General features: G+C 46.1%; 1 protein-coding gene across 2 annotated transcripts in view; it reads left to right on the plus strand.

Moving 5' to 3' along the window:
- Nucleotides 1–2,328: 2,328 nt before the first annotated feature.
- LGI1 (leucine rich glioma inactivated 1) overlaps nt 2,329–24,721 on the plus strand; it is a 219,338-nt gene continuing 196,945 nt past the window's right edge. The window contains exons 1-2 of one of the 2 annotated variants that reach the window (XM_069239844.1): nt 2,329–3,020; nt 3,253–3,324. In XM_069239844.1, coding sequence (XP_069095945.1) covers nt 2,839–3,020; nt 3,253–3,324 — 254 coding nt within the window. In that variant the 5' untranslated portion in view covers nt 2,329–2,838. The remainder of the gene's footprint in view (nt 3,021–3,252; nt 3,325–24,721) is intronic. The other variant, XM_069239845.1, reaches the window with a different exon arrangement.

The following is a 24,721-nucleotide window of genomic DNA, read 5'->3' on the forward strand; positions in this document are numbered from 1 at the left end:
AATATTAGACCTGCAGACATACACCCCAGTCGCCACATCTACACCCACACCCACCACAACCACTGACACCTCCATATGCAGCATATCTACCATGCATGCAGACACCACTCCAACAGACAGTCACCCTTACTGTTGTTGGATTCGATGGTAACATACTTGTCCTGCCTTTCTTTCTAAATGGATGTTTTGTGTTTGTGGGCTTTGGTTTGTATGTGTGTGTGTGTTGGTTGTGCTAGCTGTTGTGCCTGGGATGCATGTGTGGGTATGGCCCTGCCATTTGTCCCACTGTCATTGCTGTGTAATGCGTGTAGGATATGTTTGGTTTGTTGCATGCATGTATGTAGCAAAATTGTGTATTGTTTGTGTTGACGAGTGTAATATTGGTGTTGTGTGCCGTTGTGAGATTGTGGTGTGTGCGTCCGTGTGTGTGGTGATGGTTATGTCATATGCATTTTGCGCGGTGTCAGCGTGGTGTGACATATGCTTCGTTGTATGGCAGTGTGATTGTGCTTATTGGTTGTCTGGTGTTGTTATGTGTTGTTGTTAGTATGTGTTGTCATGTGGAGGCATGCTATGACATTGCTTGGCAAAGCGTTTGTATAGCTGAGGTTGTGATGTTGTTGTGTGAATCGTCCTGTTGTGGATGGTTGTGTTAGACAGTGCTGGTGCTGTGTCTCTGTGGGTTGGTGTGTATGGCATGTGTGTGTTGGGCATGGTGTGTGTAGTATTGGTGTGTGTAGTATGGGTGTCCGTTTGTCTATGTAGGTGTGTGTGTGTCTGTGCATATGGGTGTGTGGTTACATGTGTGTGTGTGTGTCACTGTCGCAAGCCCTCCTGGATGTGTATGTTGTGTGTGCGTGTGTAGTTAGGGTTTTCCCTTCAGTGTGAGGTAGACGTGTGTACTCGCGTTGTTGTCTTTTTCGCCGTCGCTGGTTCCGGAGTCGTTGTGAGAGCAGGAGCAGTGGGTGGACTTCCAGTTCAGGTTCCATGGTGGCTCCAGTCAGGTATGTGTTCCAGAAGGTGAGTGTTTCCTTTTATAGAGTTGATTTCAGCCAGGGTTTTCGTAGCGGTGTACCCACGAAGGAAACCTTGGTGGTGTGCAGCCTTATAATATGTCTGGCGGAAACATGGTCCCCGCCGGCCTGAAGGTGCCTACCGCCGTCCGTGGCAGCATGTCTTCACTAGCGGTAGTTTGGCTGTGTTCTGTTGCGAAGACCGCCATGGTCATAATTTGGCAGTCTTCACCACCGGCCCGTTGGCAGTACGACCGCCGCCGCCAACATGGCGGTCCTGAGACCACCAAACTTGTAATGACCCCCATTGTGTTAAGCTGCTTTTTTTTCATTCATGCCTTCACACATCTGTTCTCTCATTTTCTTCAAACCCTCCCACCTCCTTTACCTCCTGCCCTATCTTTGAGTGAGAAATGTGTAGTATCCTAAAGGGATCTCCTACAGTAGGTAGTGGGTAACCTCTGGTCACATCTGTGCTTCTGAAAAATATAAGATTGACAGTGGCACCTAATAGCCATATGAGATGCATCTTCTAACCATGCCTTCAAAGCATATGTTACATTTATCATGTAAGTGTAGTGAAATCGTGTTAAATGTTTCCCCATAGCATTATTTATCACCATTCTTCCAGTATTCCTCCTTGGTAATCTGTTCCCGATGCTAGATTCCCAAAGGACTCGTTTGTAGTGATAGTAGTACACTGTAACTGGGAAGGCTTACATTGGCAACAGAGGATCTGGTCTTTTTTTTTTGGGGGGGGGGGTTGTTACAGTGTCTTTAAGATTTATCATAGAGGTTTGACTTGGTTGTTGAACGGTGAATGATTTTGTAAGTTTGAAGTTTGATAAAGTTACAGGGAATGGTAACGGTCTTATTAAAGTAAAATATGCTCCCTCGTGGGAATTTAGGATTAACACTGCTTGACAGAGGTAGTTAAATGTACAATATCTATCTCTGAAACACTTCTAATGTCGCATTCAAAAAATATTATGTGTATTGTTCTATTTTTTTGTAACAAACAAATCAAACAAAAAATGTCGATGTAAAGTGAACGGTGTTTTGCCTACGGAATGCATGATGTTATGCAAATATATAATATTGCTCTTACAATAGCCAGCTAAACGCTTTCAGCCCCATGGTCAATATTGTTTTTGCTGGCGCCTTTTTATCTTTCAGAGTTACTAGTATGAATAGTGATGAGTAAGAAAGGGACGAACCCGGGGGCTTCTACAATAGTGCTTCTGATTGCTTGCATTGATTTCTCTTGACGTCGTATGCTGACTTGTAATCTTTTTCAGCTTCCTCTGCCTCTCCTAATGTGTAAGCAGGCACGAATCCCAGAGGAACATGGGGGTTAAAGGGATTCAGTCAAAATGAGCTACCCCGCACTGCTTCCCCTCCCCAGCCCCTGCAGAGCATAAGGCCGTTCTATTTTTGGTTACAGCAAGTCTGGGGCCTCCCTTTCAGAGGAGCAAGCAAGCAGTGCACTTTCTCTGTTACATCACTGTGCTATATACCGCTCCGTGTTTATGTGGTGATGCAAGCCCCTTTTCTCTTGTCCGATCATTTTTTCCCTGCAAGGTCCAACTAGATGTTTCCCTATTTTAAAACAAACCACACAGGTCTGTCAGGCGCGTGAAGAGCCTCCGTGCGCACGCCAGCTGCAGGTCCTTGTTTCCAGGCGAGAGGAGAGGGAGCCGAGCGCGAGGCAGCAGAAGCAAAACACGGGCGCGTGCACCGAGCACAGCACCCGCGAGAGGAGAGGGACGCTGTTCATGTGTGAGCTTACCCCTCTCACTGGCCTGAACGGGAGCGCCTCGCAAGGATGGGGAACGCCGGCAGGCCGTCTCGGAGGGTGGTTTGCCTCCTGTACCTTGCATCCCTCCTCCTGCTGACCGAAGGCAAGAAGACAAAATGTCCACGCGGGTGCACTTGTACTAAAGACAATGCATTGTGTGAGAAGGCCAAGGATATTCCCGACAACTTCCTCCCAGACATCATTTCGTTGTAAGTGTTTGGTTATTTCTCCTGAGGTGCGTGGCAGGGGGCCAGCAGCCGCTGCGTAAGTTGTGCGCTTTCGATGTACAACATGGGGTCGGCTTGCAGGAATGTTTGATACCCGGCCGCTGCCTAGTGCTTTACGCAGGTGACAGACCTGCATGCTGTAAAATAACACATTAGAGCAGCGCGTTGATAAGACTCGGCATGTAAGAACTTTTCTCTTTTTATTCCTTTTTAGATCCTTTGTGAGGTCGGGCTTTACTGAGATCCCCGAGGGCAGTTTTTTACACATACCGTCTCTCCAGCTGCTGTAAGAAACCCTTTTACCTCCGTTATATTTTTCTGAAGCGAGTGCGGACTGGTGTAGTAGGCGGGTTTGGTGTCCATGTTGTTGTGCATGCATGATGGTGTGCGCACTGCAGGGCACATTCGTGTTTTCCTGTAGGCGGAGAGTGAGATTAGAGGGTGCTTTATTTTCCGTGTTGCGTGTGTCCATGTGTATATGTATAGATTTTACAACAGCTCTAGGTCGAGAGCTGTAAATACTGCAGCCCCCCTGCCAAGCCCAGCCCCCGCACCGCCCCCGCACCACCACCGCCACGCACTCTACAGGGGAAGGTGCCTCGCCCTGCAATGGTTATGGTTGAGCAGCCACTCGAGGTGCCAGATCACTGCCATGGCACCTCATTGCAAGGGAGCGACTGCATCTCTATTGCCATTCTTTGTTACTATGCTTCAGCATCTCTCGAGTGGTTCTCCGTGCAGCGCGAGGACACCTTCCTAGTAGAGTTGTGCTTAATAAAACAGGCAAAACAAACACGCAGATCGCACTGTCAACACAATTCTGACACATCTCCGTGTAGTCTTTTAATAGGTACCACCGGCTCTTTCCAAACGATGCTTGCAGCATCTTTCAGTATTCTACCAAACAGGGAAATACTTGAATTCTTGCTGGCTTCAGTGAAGACATGCACAGAGTGCACGCACATGCACAATGCGCCTAACTAGCTCCTCTCTTCGCCAGTGGATGTGATACCATTTTTCGGAGCGAAGCTCAAGAAATACATGTGCATTTATGATTATGTATGTGCTGAGCACTTGGAGCAGGAATGCAATGCATGGGTTGCAGCCAATGGCACATAGGGATTTAGTAGTGGTTTGTGGGAGATATCAGTGCTTTGAGATCAGAATATTAAATTAGGTTGTGTCTCAACGAGTACCCTCATGACTCTGATTAGATAGGGTACTATTCCCAAGGTTTAACATGACAATTAAGGTGTGATGCTTGATGCAGAGATATTTAAAGGCAGTGCCAACTGATGAGGACACAATCACGCAGGATGTAACTCCAGTTTCATACATTTGACTTTTTTTCCAATATTTTCTTGAGGCACACTTGCGGGTTTTATAACCACGCTCACTTTATTTTACAGACGTGTTGTTTTCAGTTGTTCATAAATATGCTCAGTTTTAGTGAATGGGAATGTTTAGTGACTTTTTTCGAGTTATGTTTCTTTGCAATCTCTTCAGGTTATATTTATGGCTCCCGGTTATATGGTATTTATGTTTTTTACACATTTGTGTGTGTATTTATCGTTATTCATTTTTAGATTTTTCTTCATCTGTGTTTATATTCATAATTATTTTGGGTTTTGTGAACAAATGAAGTTATAACTGTTATTCGTGCATATATGGAACTGAAAATGTATGTTTATACTTGAATGCCTGTGAAGGTTTGATGCAACATGTACCCATATATGATACCTCAATACACTGACATGAAACATGAGCATTACAGCTCACACATAGTCATGGCTGCAACCGTTTAAGCTTCATTGGAAAAGGTTCTCCTTATTTTTTAATCCCCCTAACAGGTAGTCTGCACAGTTATTCACTTGGTAGTCGTGATTGACAGCACATTGATCCACTGAAAAGTAGCCTTTTCTATTGTTATCCATATTGCAGAAATACAGACAAGCAAATAGATTTGTTTCTTTCAGTATTCATCTGTAAACATCAACAAACTTAAAATTGGGAGATTTAGTTATTCAGTTCTTAATTTGAGCCGTGGTTTCTGGTCCTCAGCACAGGCACTTAATTGCCAACACAGGCCCCAGTAACAGTCTGCCACATGGTGGCGCTGTTTGTCTTATTTAGAGATGAGCATAACAGCAGTTGTTTATTAATTCAACATACATTAAAACAGCAAATATCTGCCATCCAAGTCATTCTTACAAGTTTGGAAGCCTGGAATAGTCTGAACTGTCACACTTGTAGGATCGTGATGGTTAGTAGGTGTGTTTGTACTATCATTGGCAGCACTGGCCGGGACAATGGGTGGTGCAATCTCTAGTGGCCTTCTGATTAGGCCTCTGGGCTTATGTTTTTTTTTTGTTTAAATTAAGCACTGTTTATATTGAAGCACCTACATTATTGTTCATGCATTTCATGTTTCTAAGTGACAAAGTGAAAAGCCCACACATTGGGCTGGGATGAAACTGCTTTTTTTTCCAATGTGGTTCTCTCTCAAAAGGCTTCTAAAACTGTAGTGTGACCAACCCATTATAATGGATTTCCACAGCAGAATCCCACAAATTTGCACAGTATGTTTGGTGTTTATCATTAGTGGATTTCAACCCATACCCTTCTGCCAAATAAGTTGGACTCATGCCCCATTGTGCCTATGCCTGGCTAGCATTAACAACGGTCACCTCAAATTTGGCTTGCGTGCAAACTTGTAGAATATGGCCTTCATTAAACCAGTGAGAAACATGTTCACACACTAAGATGCTTTGATAAAATACTCAGGACAGCAATAACTGTGGCAAGCCGAGAACTGCCCTTTGAAGCCTCGGCCTCTTTGTATATCACTCTGCAATTAGTGATTATCCTTTATACGGCCATAATTGTACGTAGCTGAGGGTAACTTTTCATTTAAAGATAGCACCTCGTCCACACCAGGTTAAGAGGAAAAGAGCTTATTGACCAGGGTTTACCATATTAAGAGATAGCAAAAGAGATTTATTTCTAGTGTTTGAAATGTATGTTTAAAGCTTTTAGTGTAGCTCTACATTTGTCGATTGGCACTGTTTGGACTTGTAAGGGCAGACCATGGTCCGTGAAGGGAACCATATAGAGTGTTTAGGTCATCCAACCTTCCACTTGGCCAAATCGTTAGTGATGTAGGATAAGTGTTTCCACTGTATTAGGGAGCAGTGAATCTTGAGAGAGTCCACCTAAAATGGTGTGGATGTGGTCTACAACAGATCTGATCTGTCCCCCACTTTAGAATGAGGGTTCCTTTATCATAAAAATGTTATTTCTCTTCTCCTGACTGAAAGGTAGTAGTGACATTACCCCGAAGAATTTTGGTTCAGAATAGACAGATCTTGAGATGAAGGGGGTCAAGTTGGGCATCTCTGATCCTCAGGTGCAAATGGGGTGCAAAGTTCACAAAGGCAAATGTGCGATGAATCTCTGCACAGCCAGGCAAGAAGCCCATATATGGCTCATAGATACTTCTTTGGATATGGAATCCAAGAGGGTGCTGATGAGCCCATGCTTAGTCGCTGTTGATGGGAGGTAGTGTCTACCAGTGATGGCAAGGTATGTGGTGTCTCACAAAAGTAACAGAGTTTTTCTTACGCAGAGGGTTGTGGTCATTAGTCAGAGTCACAGTTCCAAGACACTCCCTTGGATTTGAAGAGCATTCCTTGTCAGTCCTCCTATGATCTTTTGACAGGACTTCCTGGCACTCTGATCTGCTTTCTCTGGACTCCTTGAGAAGGCTGGGCCTTCCAGTCAGACAAGACAGCAGGGCAGGCTAGCAGAAACCCACAGGGCTTATTGGCTTTTATTCCTAACCGAGGGGGCCCCGTTAGGTGGCAGTCCTGGGCAATTTTTCACTTTGGCAATGCATTAAAACATGACATTCCAGTACTTTCAGGACTGCAGACTGAAGCTGGTGCAAGCTTGGGTCGGTTTTAAATTTCAAGTCGAATGATCAAGTTGTCAAGACAAAAGAAGGGATACAATTACCAGCTTTAAGGCCCTAGACGTTGTCTATGAAAAATAACCCAAAAGCATTGGAGTCACAATGCAGTGAAACAACCCCTTTGTATACTATGAGGCAAGGTAACAGGAAAGCACAGTATTAAAATGAGAATAATCCAGGGAACCCGCAACATGCAGTCAAGGTTGGAATCAGGGGCAGCTCTTCCGCAATGGCGAAGGTGCATCGCCCCACTGGCTACAAGTCAGCAGCTGAAAAATAAAACAATATTTTATCATTGTTTTATTTTTCAGCTGCTGGCTCAGCATGTGCAGGGAGGGATGGGGTTGGGCCATAGGAGGGAGGAGGAGGAGTGGAGTGTACGTAAGGGTGCATGTCAGTCTGGCTGGCCGTCTTAGGCACTGACATGCACACTTAGGTTTCTCCAACCCAGCCGGAGTGACGGCTCAGCACACCTTATAAATACGTGTTCATGTAAAAGCCAGTAAAGTCCCTTCAGGTTTCAGTTTTGCATTTTTTAGCAGTATTTACCTCCAAGACCATATATTCTTCAAAACACCAATCGACATTGTGCCAGTATTTTCAAGCACAAACTATAATGCTATGAAGAAGAAAGCCTATGATAAAAGACGCACAGGATCACTGGAATACTTTGATTTTGATGCATGTTCTCCATAATGATGAATTTACTGCATTAGTCTCACAATCCCGATCTGCTGTATAATTTACAAATTGCACTAACAACATTTGATATCTAACAGCCGCAAAAACAAAGTGTCACAAGTGGTCCAGTACACTGTCAGACCATTTGCAAAATGTAACTGGTCATCTTTTAGTTCTAGTTAGGTGTTAAATTAGTACTACTGAGTTGAAACTTTTGACCAAACCATATTACTGAGTGTTAAAATGATGAAATCATATTGTCACAGAATACGCCACATTGCGCAACATAATTCTCCATTTCTTGCTACCAAACTGTGTCAACCCCTTTGCATAATTTGGGCCTCCTTTGCCACATAACTCCAGAAGTCCTTTATATATGCATTCAGAAGAGACAACAATAAGGGCCTGATTTAGAGTTTAAGGCACTCTATTGCAAAGGTGATGGAGTAGCCTGTCTGCCAAAACTTTTGTCTATCTTCCTCATTTAGAGATGTGTGGCCCTTAAGCTTTCTGTCGACTGAGACCCTGTAGGGAGTAGGAACCATAGGAGGAAGGACCTTACACTGCTCCTTCTATTTAGGGCGGATGGTGTAATGTCTTTTTTTCTTGTTCATCAATGCCTGAAAAACCAGTGGTGAGGTACAGAAGAAAACAAAAATGATGACTCCACCCTCAGACAAACCCCCCAAGTTGTAGGGGTCATTAGTTTTTTGTTTTTCAGAAACAAACTCCTGCTTTGGGAGTGAACTCTGGAAAAAAAAATGTTTGGAGTTTGGCAACCGGCTGTAAAAACCAATGGCAGCCGTCCACAAAACGTTTTGGACTTTGAAAGAAACCACTGTGACAGTGGCTTCTTGCAATGTACAGAGATGAACGCTGGTCTGGTGGTCATCTCTAAATTTGACAGACACTAATCCATCAGGATAGCAGAGGTAATGCTTTCCTCCCCCCTGATGATGGAATACCTTCCGTCAAACACTAAATCAGCCCCAACATGACATTTCTATGTGTGTGTAGAGTTACATACCAATGCCAAGCCAGATATTGTTGAAAAATTTGATTATTGTGCCTGCCTAAATATCAGGCGATCTGAACACTGGGGAGCCTGGGGAGATAGATCATGGCGATTTTGATTGCACATTCCAAAAAGATCTTATTTCAGGTGGTTTGTGTTTTAATAAATGTCATGAGGAGCCAAAGAATGTCTCATTATTTATTGTCCCCTGGAGTACACCATCTTCTCAGAAAGGTAACAGTATGTTTTAATGCATTGCCTTATTAATAAGGCATGCATTTTAAAGGTGATTCAGTCTTCAAAGAGCATTCAGTAGGCAGATTTCAAAACTGGAGCGATGTGATCAGAGTGACATGCTGGCAACTAACCTTGCCACCAGATGGTAAACTGCTTATAATGGTGCCAAGGTCGATTTCAGAAAGCATGCCAGGACTGCATTTCCATAACCCACCCTTGACAAAACCGAGGCCTGGCCCACAGTTCTGAAGTCAGCTGCCGGTATAAGGCAGGTAGCCTTATGAGGAATAGGCACATTAACTAAGGCTAATTTAGCAAGATTGTTTATGAGGTGCTCTTTGCACAGAGCAGAGTACTGATTCCATACTATGCAATGTTTTAGTTGCACTCTAAACACATATTATTTTTTCTAAAGAGAGACCCGGAATCCATGATTTAATTTTAGAAATGTATGCCTTCAAGTGGATGACACCATGGACCCCAAACATCTTAGTTGTGTACCATTTGCATATTACTGAATCATGGTGCCCAATGTGGCAAGCAGATCTCCCACCAAAACCAAGTACTTATTAGGTAATACCAATAACACTTATTATGAGAGTCTGGTTGAAAATTGGACCTTTAGAAACACCTACTCCCAAATTTTGAGCAGTGATATAAAAAAGGGTGTCAACTGTTAGAAATCTGAAAGACACAGGGCCAGCGTGGATTCTACAGGAGAATTCACACCTCATTCACAAAAACACCAAAAATGACCCCTCAACGCCAGGGATGGCTCCTCCACAATGGGGAAGGAGCGTCGCCCCACTGGCTACAAGCCAGCAGCTGAAAACAAACACAATATGTTATCATTGTTTTATTTTTCAGCAGCTGGCCGAGCCAGCATGTGCATGGAGGGAGGGGGGGGCTGGGCCATGGGAGGTTGGAGGAGGTGTGGAGTGGGGTACACATAAGTGCGCATGTCAGTTTGGCCAGCCATCTTAGGTTTCTCCAACCCGGGTGTGTTACACAGCCGGGTTGGAGAAACAGCACAGACTCCAATGCACTGTCTGAGTGGCAGACCAAGCCGCTCAGACCAATCCTGGCCCAGCTCTCATGCTAGGTATAGCATGAGAGCAACACCAGAATTGTGTGGGGAGCATGTCCTGGTCTCACAGGGACTGCTGACACACCATCACCATCGGGAGAGAAGAGGAGTGAGGCGGCCGGCAGCAGCAGGACAGATACGCTTTAAAGAAAATTATTTTATTGTTTTCCCCCGACCCGTAACCCGACCCCACCTTGGGATTTTTGGCAAGACACATTGAAAGATTCTCCAGAAGAAAAAGGGGTCGGGAAAGAAACCTCCAATCAAAATGCTGCAAGGACGCTTCTCTGAGTATTTGTTGTCTGATGTTTTACTTTTAATGTTTAATGCTGAATTTGAAGATCTAATGAAAGGGAATGCTTCATTAGTGTGAGAGTAAAGGTTACAGCTTTCGTAAACTCATACTTTATTTTCTACCTGCAGAGAGATACCTCCCTTCCTCCTGGAATAAGCCCTTATTTAATGTCTTCTGCAATAAGTGATCAAGGTCTTTTTGAATGTAGGGCCAGAAACAGCAAAACCTATTAAAAAAGTTCATGCAAGGATAGACATTCAATACACCATAGCCTTCAACAATGCAGCACTAGTAGGATTGTCATTGCTAAAACAGTTAATAAACATTAATTTAAATGTTGTCCCCTGTTGGACCTGGCTTTTTGACAGGGTCATCCCCAAACTTTTTGCCTCCTTCCTCCTATTTTTTCTGACCTGTTGTTGTTGGCTTTTGAACTCTGGGCACTTTACCACTGCTAACCAGTGCTAAAGTGCATATGCTGTCTGTGTAAATTGTACTATTGATTGGTTTATCCATGATTGGCTATTTAATTTACTTGTAAGTCCCTAGTAGAGTGCACTATATGTGCTTAGGGCCTGTAGATTAAACGCTACTAGTGGGCCTGCAGCACTAGTTGTGCCACCCACTTCAGTAGCCCCTTAACCTTGTCTCAGACCTGCCATTGCAAGGCCTGTGTGTGTGCAGTTTCACTGCCACTTCGACTTGGCATTTAAAAGTACTTGCCAAGCCTAAAACTCACCTTTTTCTACATATAAGTCACCTCTAATGTGTGCCCTAGGTAACCCCTAGAGCAGGGTGCTGTGTGGGTAAAAGGCAGGACATGTACCTGTGTAGTTTATATGTCCTGGTAGTGTAAAACTCCTAAATTCGTTTTTACACTACTGTGAGGCCTGCACCCTTCATAGGCTAACATTGGTGCTGCCCTCATACATTGTTGAAGTGACAGCTGCTGATCTGAAATGAGCAGGAAGGTCATATTTAGTATGGCCAGAATGGTAATACAAAATCCTGCTGACTGGTGAAGTCGGATTTAATATTACTATTCTAGAAATGCCACTTTTAGAAAGTGAGCATTTCTTTGCACTTAAATCTTTCTGTGCCTTACAATCCACATCTGGCTAGGTTTAGTTGACAGCTCCTTGTGCATTCACTTAGACACACCCCAAACACACGGTACTCAGCCTCACTTGCATACATCTGCATTTTGAATGGGTCTTCCTGGGCTGGGAGGGTGGAGGGCCTGCCCTCACACAAAGGACTGCCACACCCCCTACTGGGACCCTGGCAGACAGGATTGAACTGAAAGGGGACCTGGTGCATTTCTTAGCCACTCTTTGAAGTCACCCCCACTTCAAAGGCACAATTTAGTATAAAACAGGGCCTCTGCCCTACCTCATCAGACACTTGCTGGAGAAGAAACCTGAACCAGAAACTACATCCTGCCAAGAAGAACTTCCTGGCTGCTCAAAGGACTCACCTGTCTGCTTTCTTCAAAGGACTGCTGCCTTGCTGTTGGCCTGCTGCCTTGCTGAACTCTTGTCTGGCTGTAAAAGTGCTCTCCAAGGGCTTGGATACAGCTTGCCTCCTGTTCCCTGAAGTCTCAGGACCAAAAAGACTTCCCTTTTTCATTTGGACTCTTCGTGCCCCGAAAAGTTCGACGCACAGCTTGCTCCATGGCAAGAAAATCACTGCACACCGACGCTGCTCGACGCGACGCCTACGGGCGGCCGGAACTTTGATGCACGGCCTCGCATGGACAACGCTGCCCGACTCCCAGAGGGGAAATCGACGCGATGCCTGCCGTGAGAAAGAAAATTCCACGCACAGCCTCGCGGAACGACGTGCAGCCGGAAAACAAGCCGAAGAATCCACGCACAGACCCTGGGACATCTGGTAATCCCGCGATCCATAGAAGGAGACGGTCCGCGTGCTGGAAAACGACGCACATCTTCCCCACACCATTTTTCCACGCATCTCCTCTTCTGCGGCCCTCTGCGGAGATTTTCCACTCCAAACCAGGTACTTTGTGCTTGTAAGAGACTTTGTTTGTTTTTTAAAGACTTAAGACAATTCATATCAGTTTTTAGTGATATCTTTACAAATTCATATTGCATCTTTGATCGTTTTGACCTGCAAATACCCAGATAAATATTATATATTTTTCTAAACACTGTGTGGTGTATTTTTGTGGTGCTATATTATGTTATTGTATGATTTATTGCACAAATGCTTTACACATTGCCTTCTAAGTTAAGCCTGACTGCTTGTGCCAAGCTACCAGAGGGTGGGCACAGGATAATTTGGATTGTGTGTGCCTTACCCTGACTAGAGTGAGGGTTCTTGCTTGGACAGAGGGTAACCTGACTGCCAACCAAAAACCCCATTTCTAACATCCCCGTATTACAAAATCACATGAGAAGTGCTTCTATGGATTTGCTATATTTGTAACTTAGTAGAACTACACCAAAAGTCCTGGAACTCTGTCCCATAAATCCCAAAGTAGTAAAAACGATACAATGTAAAGCATCTGTGTGTAAACTTTCTACTTTCACGAGTCTGAAGTTTGAAGGCCCGCAGAAAGAACACAACAAAGTTTAGTTTTATATTCTAGTTTGAAGTTCACTTCTCAGAGATTTCAAGTGGGTTCATTGACTCCTCAAGGGTCTTGTCTTTTATGATTCACCCGTATACCTTACAAGTTCGAACTGATCTTGCATGAAGATGGCGTCCTCTGCGTTTGATGTATCAGATGAATTGTCTTCTCTTTGGAGTGGAGACAGACTACGCAGCGAGATAAGCATGTCCTTAGTTGGCCACGATTGTCCCTGCTCAAGGTATAATATCTTTAAAGCATTAGATTCAGGTGCAAATCTGCTGGGAACGTCATTTTCTGATGTCTAAACCATAGGCCAATGCTTACGGTTAAAGAAGGAGGAAATAGCAATATTTTGCCTATCCTGACAAGGTGTGTCTTTATCTTGCCCCTGTTGTCCTGACAACAAACTCAAGTCACCACCCATTCAACCCAATGGATAATGATAAAAAGGTAATGGGTCTGCGTGCTCATGGTTTATGGTCTTCACTGCCGCTAGGGATGGGTGTTCAATGTATGGACTCTGCACTTTAACTCCCCAAGCAGTGCTCTGTCAGCAGAAATGAAACCTGCTAAGAAGCTAGCTCTTTGTTGAAAATTTAATTCTTCTCAATTCAACAATCCCACAATGCACTGATCTTGCATCCCGGAAATCAGTATGCAGGGCTGGGGTGGGAATGCAGTCATCTGACTGAAACATTTATAAGGTATTTTGTGACATTCTCAGAGAATTAGTCCTTTGCTATTAAGATGTAGTTAAAAAGCTGCCATGGCAACCTGTCTGCACCTTAGAGGATTCGTTATTTTTTCGAATAGCAGTTATGTATTTGGAATGATTTATCTTTTAAGACCTTAGTTAATGAGTTAGACTCCTCAGTGCAACATTCTACCCGTGTTTCAGCTGCTTTCAGTTTGAGTTATTCTTTGCATAAAGATCCTCGGTTTGTACTGAAAAAGGAAAACTCAGCATTCTATATTAACATACTGCAGTCTTCCACACAGGAGATGCAACTGGCTAGCAAATTCCTATAACACACCCACCCACCGGCGCAGTAAACATGCATGTGTGCAATGGCTCTCTGCAAAGTTTCAGAGCATTTGCATTGTATACAAGTACTCCGACAATATATGCCTTTATAATGTAAGAACAAATATTTGTAACACACATGCAGCAATTCCTAAACCTGTGTCCTAGCATTACAGTGATGTTCACAGCTGTGCTGTAGCCTGCCTGACAGTTTCCCCGGGCACTGCGATTTTTTCAGCACACTTTTCCAGTACTGTTGTATATATAAAACATTTCTCAGATCATACTCTTAGCATGTGTATAAAATATCAATTAAATTACAACCTGCGTTTAATTCTAATGATATTTCCAGTCACCGAGGAGATCTGTGATTGTATAGAGCAGTGGTTCCCAACCTTTTCACTTCTATGGCCCCCCAGTTTATCATTACTTGAACCCGGGGACCCCCACTGCATAATTATTGGAATCCGGGGACCCTCCCACTGAGTCACTACTGAAAGCTGGGGACACAATCTGTTAATATTATTGAATTTTCTAAGCAGTCGCGGACCCCCTGAGGAGGCTTCGTGGACCCCCAGGGGTCCCTGGACCACAGGTTGGGCACCACTGGGATAGAGAAACAAACACTAAGGGCAAGTTCCTTTATAAAATCATGGAACCAGCAATTACAATGTATTAATCTAGTTTGAAAGACATTAAAAGACATGTAAAATAGTCTCTTCTGTCTAAAAAGCTTACTCCTGAATTATGTTGTATATAACCTTAAGCAGCAGCATGTGCACAGAAACCATTTTTTCTGCTCAAATTAAATGTTTGGAGCTCACTTAATGAAACACTAGTGTAGTGAAAAAGATAGATTTAGAACCATTTACTTTCCTAAGTGCTATCATCGTAAACGGGACAGCTCATACTCATATGGGAAAAGCTCTACTTCTGTTAGCAAAGAGTTCAACTACAATGTCAAGTTTCTAATATTTATCTGCAACAGTATTAACTGCACACTATTTACTAAGACTATATCGTCAAAATAAGTATCACCTAGTGGCCGTTGCCATTAGGTAGTTATATTTAGGTCCTAGTTTCCATAGAAAAAGCACTTTTTGGCTTGCCTATATCTTTGGCGCCGTTTGGGAAATCTTCACAAATTTTCCCAAAAAAGTATTGCTGTGATTTTCCCCAAAAAGTATTGCTGTGATTCTTGTTCCGCACAGAAAGTTTCAAGGTTATCCGTCCAAGGGGGCCAAGTAAAGCGGGGTTTCAAAAAAGTTGTATTTCCCATGTGAATTCCCAAAGGACCTTTAGACATGACTACAGCCCGAACAACTGGACGTAATTACTCCAAAACTGGCAGAAAGCTAACTTTCGGTACGCTTTCACTTATTTGGTGTAAATCCATTCAGTAGTTTTTGAAAAATTAAAAAGAAAACAAACTTGTATCTCTCTGGCCACAGCACCCTCACAATTATTTCACAAATATTTTGTGAATTTTCACGAATGCGTGTGCGAAAAGAAGCGCTGTAATTGGCTGACTGCAACCTGACTAGAAAGTTGCGGGCACCAATTTATTTCACGGAACATGGTCCCCGGGGGTGAAAGTCCTAAGTGAAAGTGGCATAAGGGGTCAGGATGAAGGTACCCTCACCCCAGGTGCATGATATAGGTGTGTTTTAGGGGCAAATTATGGGTTTCAAATATTTTGTGTCATCATGTGTGATATTCGTGAATTTTCACAAATTATTTGCAAAAATGAAAAAAATTAAAAGAAAATCCACACTCGTTCATACACTAATTTGTTCACTCATACATGCACTCAGAGACTCATGCATCCACTCAGACACACATGCAGCCCCTCAGAACCACTCAGCCTCACACATCGACTTTCAGACCCACTCAAACATTTACACACCCACTCACAGATCCACTGATAAAGATAGGCCCTGTGGCCAACCTGCGCACAGCCAAAGGACGTGGGTGGCACAGGGTGGAGTGGTTATAAGGGCTTGGCTGCAAGGCCTGGCTGCAGGCCTGGCTTTGCAACCAACCCCCGCTGCGCACAGCTGACGTATACTAACTACAATTACTTTACGTTAAAAAGCATAGACATTCACTGAATAAAACAAAGGTTACAGGGACATTATAGTTAGGTTCTGAATTTATTCGTACAAAAACCATAGAAACCATAGAAATTCAGCAGATATATTTATAGTTCTTTCAAGTATCTGTAACTCATGCCTTAAGATAACTATAACTCGCGCATTCGCCGTGCACAGCTAATTACTTCACATATTATGTCATTGATGAGATCTTGTCTGACATCTTTGATATTATCACTGCTGCATTTGCAATAAAATTATCAATAGGAAGACTGTGCATTGTAAAGTTGTGATTTATAGTTACCCTAGGGCGCAAGGTATACTCAAAAGAACTATAACTGCTGAATTGTTTTGTTTTTTTTGCGAGTAAATTCAGAACCTAACTATAACATCCCTGTAACCTTTGATTTTTTCAGTGAATATATATATATGTGTAGATTAATTATTTTAAACTTCTTATCTATGTATCTTTAATATTTATACATCTCCAAGATACACAGAGTGTAGAATTAAGAATAGTACATCTATACTTACCTACATATACTTACCTTGACAATATAGTGGTAGTTGATGTTTTGCACTCAATTTAATTACAGGTCAAGGGTTTGTCAACCGATAATGTGCCATGCAACTAGCAGAAGCAAAGTTAGGATGCAGTCTGCTACGAAACCTTAGGTCAGTTAATGCCTGGGTATCCACACAATATCATCTTTACAAGTAAAGTGTATTTAACTGCAGTGAGCGTTTGGGTGGGGGTCATCGAATTATGTTAAGAATTTGTGATTTTCTTCTTCATGTCCTAATATTAGTGGAAAGAAGTTCACGGCCATGTGACATTTGTGCCAATCTATTGATGTGCCTGATCCAAGACAATCTTGTAACGTGTTGCACCACCAGCAACTGTTAAGTTGGTGAAGTATATTAGTGTGATATTTTATCAGTGTGAAATATCATGGTCAAGTAAAGATTGCACAGAACAGGATCTAGAATCCTGTGGCTTTGGTTTCCCATGGTTTTCTTGGCTAATCAGTACATATCAAACTTCATCAAGCAATTATATTGCTCACAATGAACTTTAAAATGCCTTATTTAAGGAGGCACAAATATTGGAATACAACCAGACTTAAGTCTACTGCTTATCTATATACTAGAAGAGCAGATTAGTTGACAACTCGAATTGTACACACACTGTGTGAGTCGAATCCTCTCATCATCAATCCACCTCACTCTGCCTCCAAATCTGATCACTCTATTTCCTCTATTCTGTGAACTAGCCACCCCTTCAGGTAACTGTCCTTTGATACTAACGCAGAGCATTTGTCGGGGTGAAGGACAAACAGCAAAGCTGACAGCAACCAACTGTTCACAATTGGAGATAGATCATGTGGCAGCTATAAGGTGTCCCAGTCATCTTTCATCCTCGTGAACATGCTGTTGAAGGAAGATCTGGAGAGCTGGCAGCTACCCTGTGTCCTTTATGCAATTGTAAACAGGACTCCGGAGCAGCAGCCACCTGCACCAGTGTAGGAAATTGGGTTATTGGTTGAGGTGGCTGGAAGTCCCACTCAGGCAACAACTACAGTCCATGTCAGGGTGAACCACAAAAGTCACTAAATTAACCTGTGCCTAATACTCTGGTAGTTTGGCAGAAAGCAGTCAGGCTTAGCTTAGAGGCAAAGTGTAAAGTATTAAGCAGCACATAAAAGTAATAAAGTGTAAACACAACTAAAGAAACATTCCAAACCAATTTAGAAAAAGAGAGTACATTTAAATAAATAAAATGATATCAGCTAAACTCCATTCAGTAGAACTGGAGATATGCAGTTTCAAAGGTTTAGATATATATAGAGCCTAAAGCAGAAAACGCCACTGGCAGTCATCTGGTTGTGCTACACCAGGGGAAAATCATAATTTCAGGCTGACCACAATTGAGTTCAGTCCAAAAACAGGGGCCAGGTTTAGTTTCACTGAGAATGTTATCTTCTCAAAGTCTGGTGTAAGAGTTCCATTTGTGGTGGAGGAGGCAGCAAGGAACTGGGGGAGCGTTGCAGAGGGTTGTGACTGTAGCGTGAAGAGCAGGCCTGGCATCACAGACGGTTGTCGCTGTAGTGCGACGATCTGGTCGGGCATCGTAGACGATCATTGCTATAGCTTTGCGTTGACGGTTACAGTGGGCTATCTTTGCTGTAATGCAAAGTGCCAATCTTGCCTTGCTAGTTGTTGCTGGCAGTCCCTGAAAGTCACTGTAGCATGAAGAGTCGGATTCACTGGAGCTTCGCGTTGGTGCTCATTGCAGGCCCATTCACCAATGCGAAACTTCAGGAGTTCACTTTTATTCAGAAGAGGAGCTCAGCCAAGTGTCCAGGACCTGTGGAGGCACCTCTTTGAGATCAGGAACTCACTTCAGGAGAGGCCAGCAGGACTCAGGCATGTCCATTTGCAGACCCAGGCAAGTCCAGTGCAGCAGGTCAGTTGAGCAGTTGCAGGGAAGCCTCTGGAACTTGTGTTGTTGTTGCGTCCCCTTAGCTCAGACAGGAGGTCAGGCAACTGACCCTTGAAATCACTCAGGTTGTCCTGCTCCAGTATTCTTTCTCGGAGAGAAAAATATCCCTCACGCAGCAAGGCAGTCCTCTGGTAGAAGCAGGGCAGTCTTTTGAAGGGTAAGGCAGTCCTTCTTCTGTAATGTTCACAGGTCCTATATTTATACCTGGTTCTGGCCTTGGAAGTGGTGGGATTCTATATACTACCCCCACATTTGGTTCTTTAAAGTTCTTCCTTTCCCCTGTCAAGGCTCCAAGAAATCTAGGCTGAAACAAGACTGGTGTCAGGCTCCTTTGTGTGTGCTGGAGGCAAACTATTTAAAGTGTAATTGGGGCAGGGAACACCTCCACTCACAGCCATCCTGGCAGTATGGCCATCCTGCCTACACTTAGTCCCTTTGTGCCACTGTCTGGAAGGAACACACATACATCAATAGCAGAGCCATTCAGAGTCATGTGATCCAGGATTCTACCAGAAAGCGCAAATGGTTAGGACAAGAAAATGCCAACTTTCTAAAAGTGGCATTTCCAGAACTGTGACTCAAAATCCAACTTTACCACTAAAGATGATTTTAAATTACAATTCATTTGAGTGTAAACACTATGGCCCTCATTACAACCCTGGCGGTCAGTGTTAAAGCGGTGGTAATACTGCCAACACGCCGGCGGTAAAAAAATGGATCACGACCACGGCGGAAACCGCCAAACCATACAGCCACTTTAACACTCCAACTGCCACGGTGGTAGCAACAAACACCGCAGCGGTAACCGCCAACAGACAGGCAGAAGTCAATGTACCGCCCACCCCATCACAACCCGCCCATCCGCCAGCTTTTCCGGGGCGGTACCAACGCCATCAAAAGCATGGCGGAAACAGTACTTGGAAGGGAAACCACTCACTTCCTGACACTCAACGAAGAACCAGGACGCCATGGAGCCCGCGCTGCAGGTCCTCCCCATGCTGGTCTCATCTACCAGGAGTACCAACAGCGGCGGCGACGACCACGTGAGTACTGCACCTATTACACAGGGGAGGGGAGGAGGAAAAAGAGAGTGACACACACACGCAACACCCCCACCTCCACCCCCACCCTCACCCACAACACCATACACATAAACACATGCATCAACATTACATTTACACCCCTTAACCCCCTGGAAGAACGCAAGGACAAAAGGAATAGAGTCAAATCAGTGATATTTTAGAAATAGTCAGGTATACGTAAGATTTTTAAAAACAGTATATTAAAAAATATATAATATGCACATAAGGCGGTACATTGTCCACTGAAAGTGTCCGTGGGCCACTGGACCAAAACTCATAGGCCAATCCCACACTTGATTCCTACCTCAATACAGAGACAACACTGCAGGGGCATCAGGTCGAAAACACACAGGCACCTCAGGGGGACGGGGAATGGGGGGGGCACCTCAGCCGGAAGATGGTAAAACGCCACTGGTCCTGGAGGGGGCTCCATGCCCACAGCAATGTCCTGGGGAGTGCAAGGCCACAGTCTCTCAAGTGGGTGGTTTGCCCACTGCTTGGTCCTGGGGAGTGCAAAGCCACAGTCTCTCAAGTGGGTGGTTTGCCCACTGCTTTTGGTCACTGCTTGGTCCTGGGGAGTGCAAAGCCACAGTCTCTCAAGTGGATGGTTTGCCCACTGCTTGGTCCTGGGGAGTGCAAAGCTTGGTGCCCAGTGTGCTTCATCCTGCCAAGGATAGGGTGAGTGAATGCCTTCTTCCACTGGTTCTGGAGGGGGCTTTGTGCCCAGTCTGCTTCATCCTGCCAAGGATAGGGTTAGTGGATGCCTTCTTCCACTGGTTCTGGAGGGGTCTTGGTGCCCAGTCTGCTTCATCCTGCCAAGGATAGAGTAAGTGGATGTCTTCTTCCACTGGTTCTGGAGGGGGCTTGGTGCCCTGTCTGCTTCATCCTGCTAAGGATAGAGTGAGTGGATGCATATCTCCACTGGTTCTGGAGGGAGCTTTGTGCCCAGTGATGCAACACTTGGGGTGTGGCAGTTCACAGTCCCTCACCTGGGTGTCTGAGGCATGAGATTTGCAGGGACCAGGTTGCATGATAGTCCATGGAGGCAGGGCTAGACTCCATCCAGCGACGGCTACGGATGCAAACTGGTGGTAGTGCTGGGTCTGGTGGGGGTATTGCCAGTGGTGGATGGAGGCTCCAGCTCTTCTCCTGCAGCCTCGGACGGCTGCCCACTGAGGCTGCTGCTGCTGGTAGTGGTGCTACTGTCAGCGGTGCAGGTGGCGGTGCTTACGGCGGTGCTTGCGGCAGTGCTAGCTGCGGGGCTGCTAGCAGTGCTGGCCGCGGTGCAGGTGGCAGTGCTCGCGGTTGTGCTAGGAGCCACCAGGCCTTCATCTGCAGCCTCAGACAGCTGAAGTGCCTTGCCTGGTGTTTTCTGCCCCTTTCTCACCTCGGCAGATGGTGGTGTGATTTTGGGTCTGGCCGCTGGAGTCTTTGAGGTGGCCTTGCTGGGTGATTGTGGCTCCTTCCCCCCTGGTTTTGGGCTTGGCAGGGGTTGGTGGCACACTGGCTGGTCTGACGGGTGACCCCTTTGAGCCTTTGCAGGAACCACCGCGGACGAAGATTTGGTGGCTGGGTGCTCGGCTGGGTTCTGGCCACCCTGGCCCGAGGGGATGGACGAGGGTCGAGAGGTAGGGAAGAGGTCAAAGTTGGCTAGGAAAAGCTTCTTAGGGACACTGGGGCGGGAAGAGGGAGAGGGTTTGGGAGTGGAGGAAGAGGGAGTGGTTGTAGGAGGTGTCTGTCTGCTGAGTTTGGGTGCAGGTGCATGGGCTGGATGCTGTTGTGAGGTGGATGGCTGTTGGGTGGTTGGGTGCTTGCGTTTGTGTACTTTGGGAGGAGGGGTCACAGACACATTGGGAGAGGACACAGGGGACGTGTGCATGGATGTGGGGGTGGTGACTGCCAGTGAGGGATGTGTTGTGATGGGCGTGCTGGTGATGGAGGTAGTGGATGAGGATGTAGTGCATGCAGGTGTGAGTGGAGACGCTACTGGGAGGGAGGTGGAGGTCGAGGAGGAGGGGGATACAGTGGAGGCAGTGGATGTTGGCGTGTCTGCATGGGGATGGTGCTTGTGTGAGTGTCTGTGAGATGAAGTGTGGTGTTTGTGTTTGCCTGAGCCACTTTTGTGTGTTGATTTGGCTGAATGCTGTTCTGAAGGTGTGCTTGGGATAGGTTGAGGGGATTGGGACTGGGTAGAGGAAGTTGGAGGAGAGAGGCTAGAGACAGGGACATGGGCTGCCATCAGTGCTGAGGCCAGAACCTGAAATGCTCTCTGTTGGGCCGCCACGCCAGAGTGAATGCCCCCCAGGTATGCATTTGTTTGTTGCAAATGTCTCCCAACACCCTGGATGGGATTCAGTATGGTTGACTGTCCAACAGTGAGGGATCTCAGGAGGTCAATAGCCTCCTCACTGAGGGCAGCAGGACTCACTGGGGCAGGGCCTGAGGTGCCTGGGTCAAAGGAGATGCCCAGCCTCCTGGGTGAGCGGGCACAGGAAACACGCTGAGGGGCTGCTGGGAGGATGGTGCTGGTAGGGGGGGTGGCGGCTGTACCTGTTGTTGGGGTGGGCACAGAGGTGTCCGCCACCGCCAGGGAGCTTCCATCGGAGGAGGAGTCGCTGTCTGTGGTGTCCCCTTCTGTCCCCATCGTGGTGCTCCCCTTGCCCTCCGTCCCACTGGTGCCCTCACCGTCGGTTGATTCAGCCTCCAGGCCCATGTGAAATGCTCTCCCTCTGTCACCGGTGCCTCTGCTCATCCGCCAGATGATGCTAATGCACACAAGGACAGGGTGACAAAACAAAAAGCGGGGGAGACAGAGTATACACTTGGTCAATGCCGGCAACAACACTACCGTTGGCGTACACAACTCACAGGGGGCAGCCCTATGCACTAGGCCATGCACTACCAGGTACTAAGATAGTCACCAGCCCATGGGGTACAATGCCTAACGCCATTAGCTGCACACCTGAAACCCACAGGACCCCGCCCAGTAGTAGATGCCCACAAACACTATTGGGGGTGGAGTGCTTCAGAGCCTGCCCAACAAGGGACCTATCCTGCCATGTTCGCCCTGTCCTAGGGGCACCCACAGCCCCCATCCAGGCAAACCTTAACGTGCGCACAGTCATAAATCTGAATCTGTACTCACCCCCTTGTGGCTGCTGTGATGCCTACAAGCGCCCATCCAACTCCGGATAGGCCACCGCCAGGATGCGGAACATCAGGGGGGTCAGGGTACGACGGGCCCCCCTTCCTAGTTGGGAGGTCAGCCCCAGCTGGGCCACCGCCGCCTACCTTGCCCAGCGGCGCAGGTCCTCCCACCGTTTGCGGCAGTGGGTGCTCTGCCTGTCAAAGACCCTCAGGGTCCGCATCTCCTTGGCGATGGCACGCCAAATACCAATTTTCTGATGGGTGCTGACCTGCATGGTAAAAACAGCAGAAAAGGGAATTAGTTAACCGTCCAGACAGTCACACTCATGGCCCACCAGATCCCTTACATTCCCTGACGCACATACATTGACCACCATACATGCAGCACCCTGGCCAGGACGCCTCAGCCTCCCCCTACAAGTGGCTTACACACACAGCAATACATACATTCATTGCCCACGCATCATGCTCACAGTGTACTCACCTGTTTGTCTGGAGGACCGTAGAGTAACGTGTACTGGGGCAGGACCCCATCCATCAGGTTCTCCAACTCCTCTGCAGTGAAGATAGAGGCCCTTTTCCCAGACACATGAGCCATTGTCGCTTCCAGACACAGGTCACAGCAGCACTTGCAGTGTAGGTCCTCTCCTGTTGAAGTTCAGGTAGCAAGTGAGTGAATAGATAGAAAATGGCGGTCACGTCAGAGCGGTGCGTACCGTCACCACCGGCGTACATCATCATTGGCTCCTGGAACTTATAGGGCCCAATGATAACCAATGCGAAGTTGCACGGCAGTCGTCGACCGCCTACCGTAACGACACACAACGCCAGCATAATTACATCATTTCCACTTGTCCCTCCTCACAGGCAGCCGCCATTTCAGGGGGGCACAGGACATGGCACCTAACTGCATCACAGCAGACATTGGCAAAGCAACTGACTCTCAGATTCACATACAGGTTCTGTAAGTGAAAAGATGCATCATTATTTCAATTGATGTGTGAATGTGACCCTCTGCTCACCGATTTCCTCCATAGGCTTCAACCGCTGAGGATGAATATGAGATAGTGACATCCTCCGGTGTACAGACCCCTGGTGGACCTTGCGACTATGGAGGCCAGACACATTATCCTAACCTACAGACTTGATCGGGCCACAATCCAAGATCTGTGTGCCCAATTGGAGCCAGACCTAATGTCAGCTAACTGCCATCCCACAGGTATCCCCCTCTAGTGCAGGTCCTGTCAGTGCTCCATTTCCTGGCAAGTGGTTCCTTCCAAACAACAGTGGCCATGGCATCAGGGATGTCTCAGCCAATGTTTTCCAATGTGTTGACCAGAGTGTTGTCAGCCCTGCTGAAACACATGCGCAGCTACATCATATTCCCCCAGGTGGAGGATTTGGCCACAGTGAAAGCTGCCTTTTATGCCCTGGGACATATACCCAACATCATTGGTGCCATTGATGGTACACATGTAGCATTTGTCCCCTCCCGGAGAAATGAACAAGTGTTCAGGTATAGAAAAAGCTATCACTCTCTGAATGTGCAGATGGTGCGTTTGGCGGACCAGTACATCTCCCATGTGAATGGCAAGTATCCTGGCTCTGTGCATGACACCTTTATCTTGAGGAATAGCAGCATCCCATATGTGATGGGCCAACTCCAGAGGCACCGGGTGTGGCTAATAGGTGAGCCCAAGGTCCCCACCCAGTATAAGTTGGTGTCTGGGTATGGGATTGTCCCTAAGGGTTAGTTTGTGGCTAACAGGTATCCCTCGATATTTGCAGGTGACTCTGGTTACCCCAACCTCTCATGGCTACTGACCCCAGTGAGGAATGCCAGGACAAGGGCAGAGGAACGTTACAATGAGGCACATGGGCGAACAAGGAGGATAATTGAGAGAACCCTGGGCCTCCTGAAGGCCATGTTCCGGTGCCTCCATCTGACAGGTG

This window comes from Pleurodeles waltl, chromosome 6, assembly GCF_031143425.1.
Source record: "Pleurodeles waltl isolate 20211129_DDA chromosome 6, aPleWal1.hap1.20221129, whole genome shotgun sequence".
Lineage (NCBI taxonomy): Eukaryota > Metazoa > Chordata > Amphibia > Caudata > Salamandridae > Pleurodeles > Pleurodeles waltl.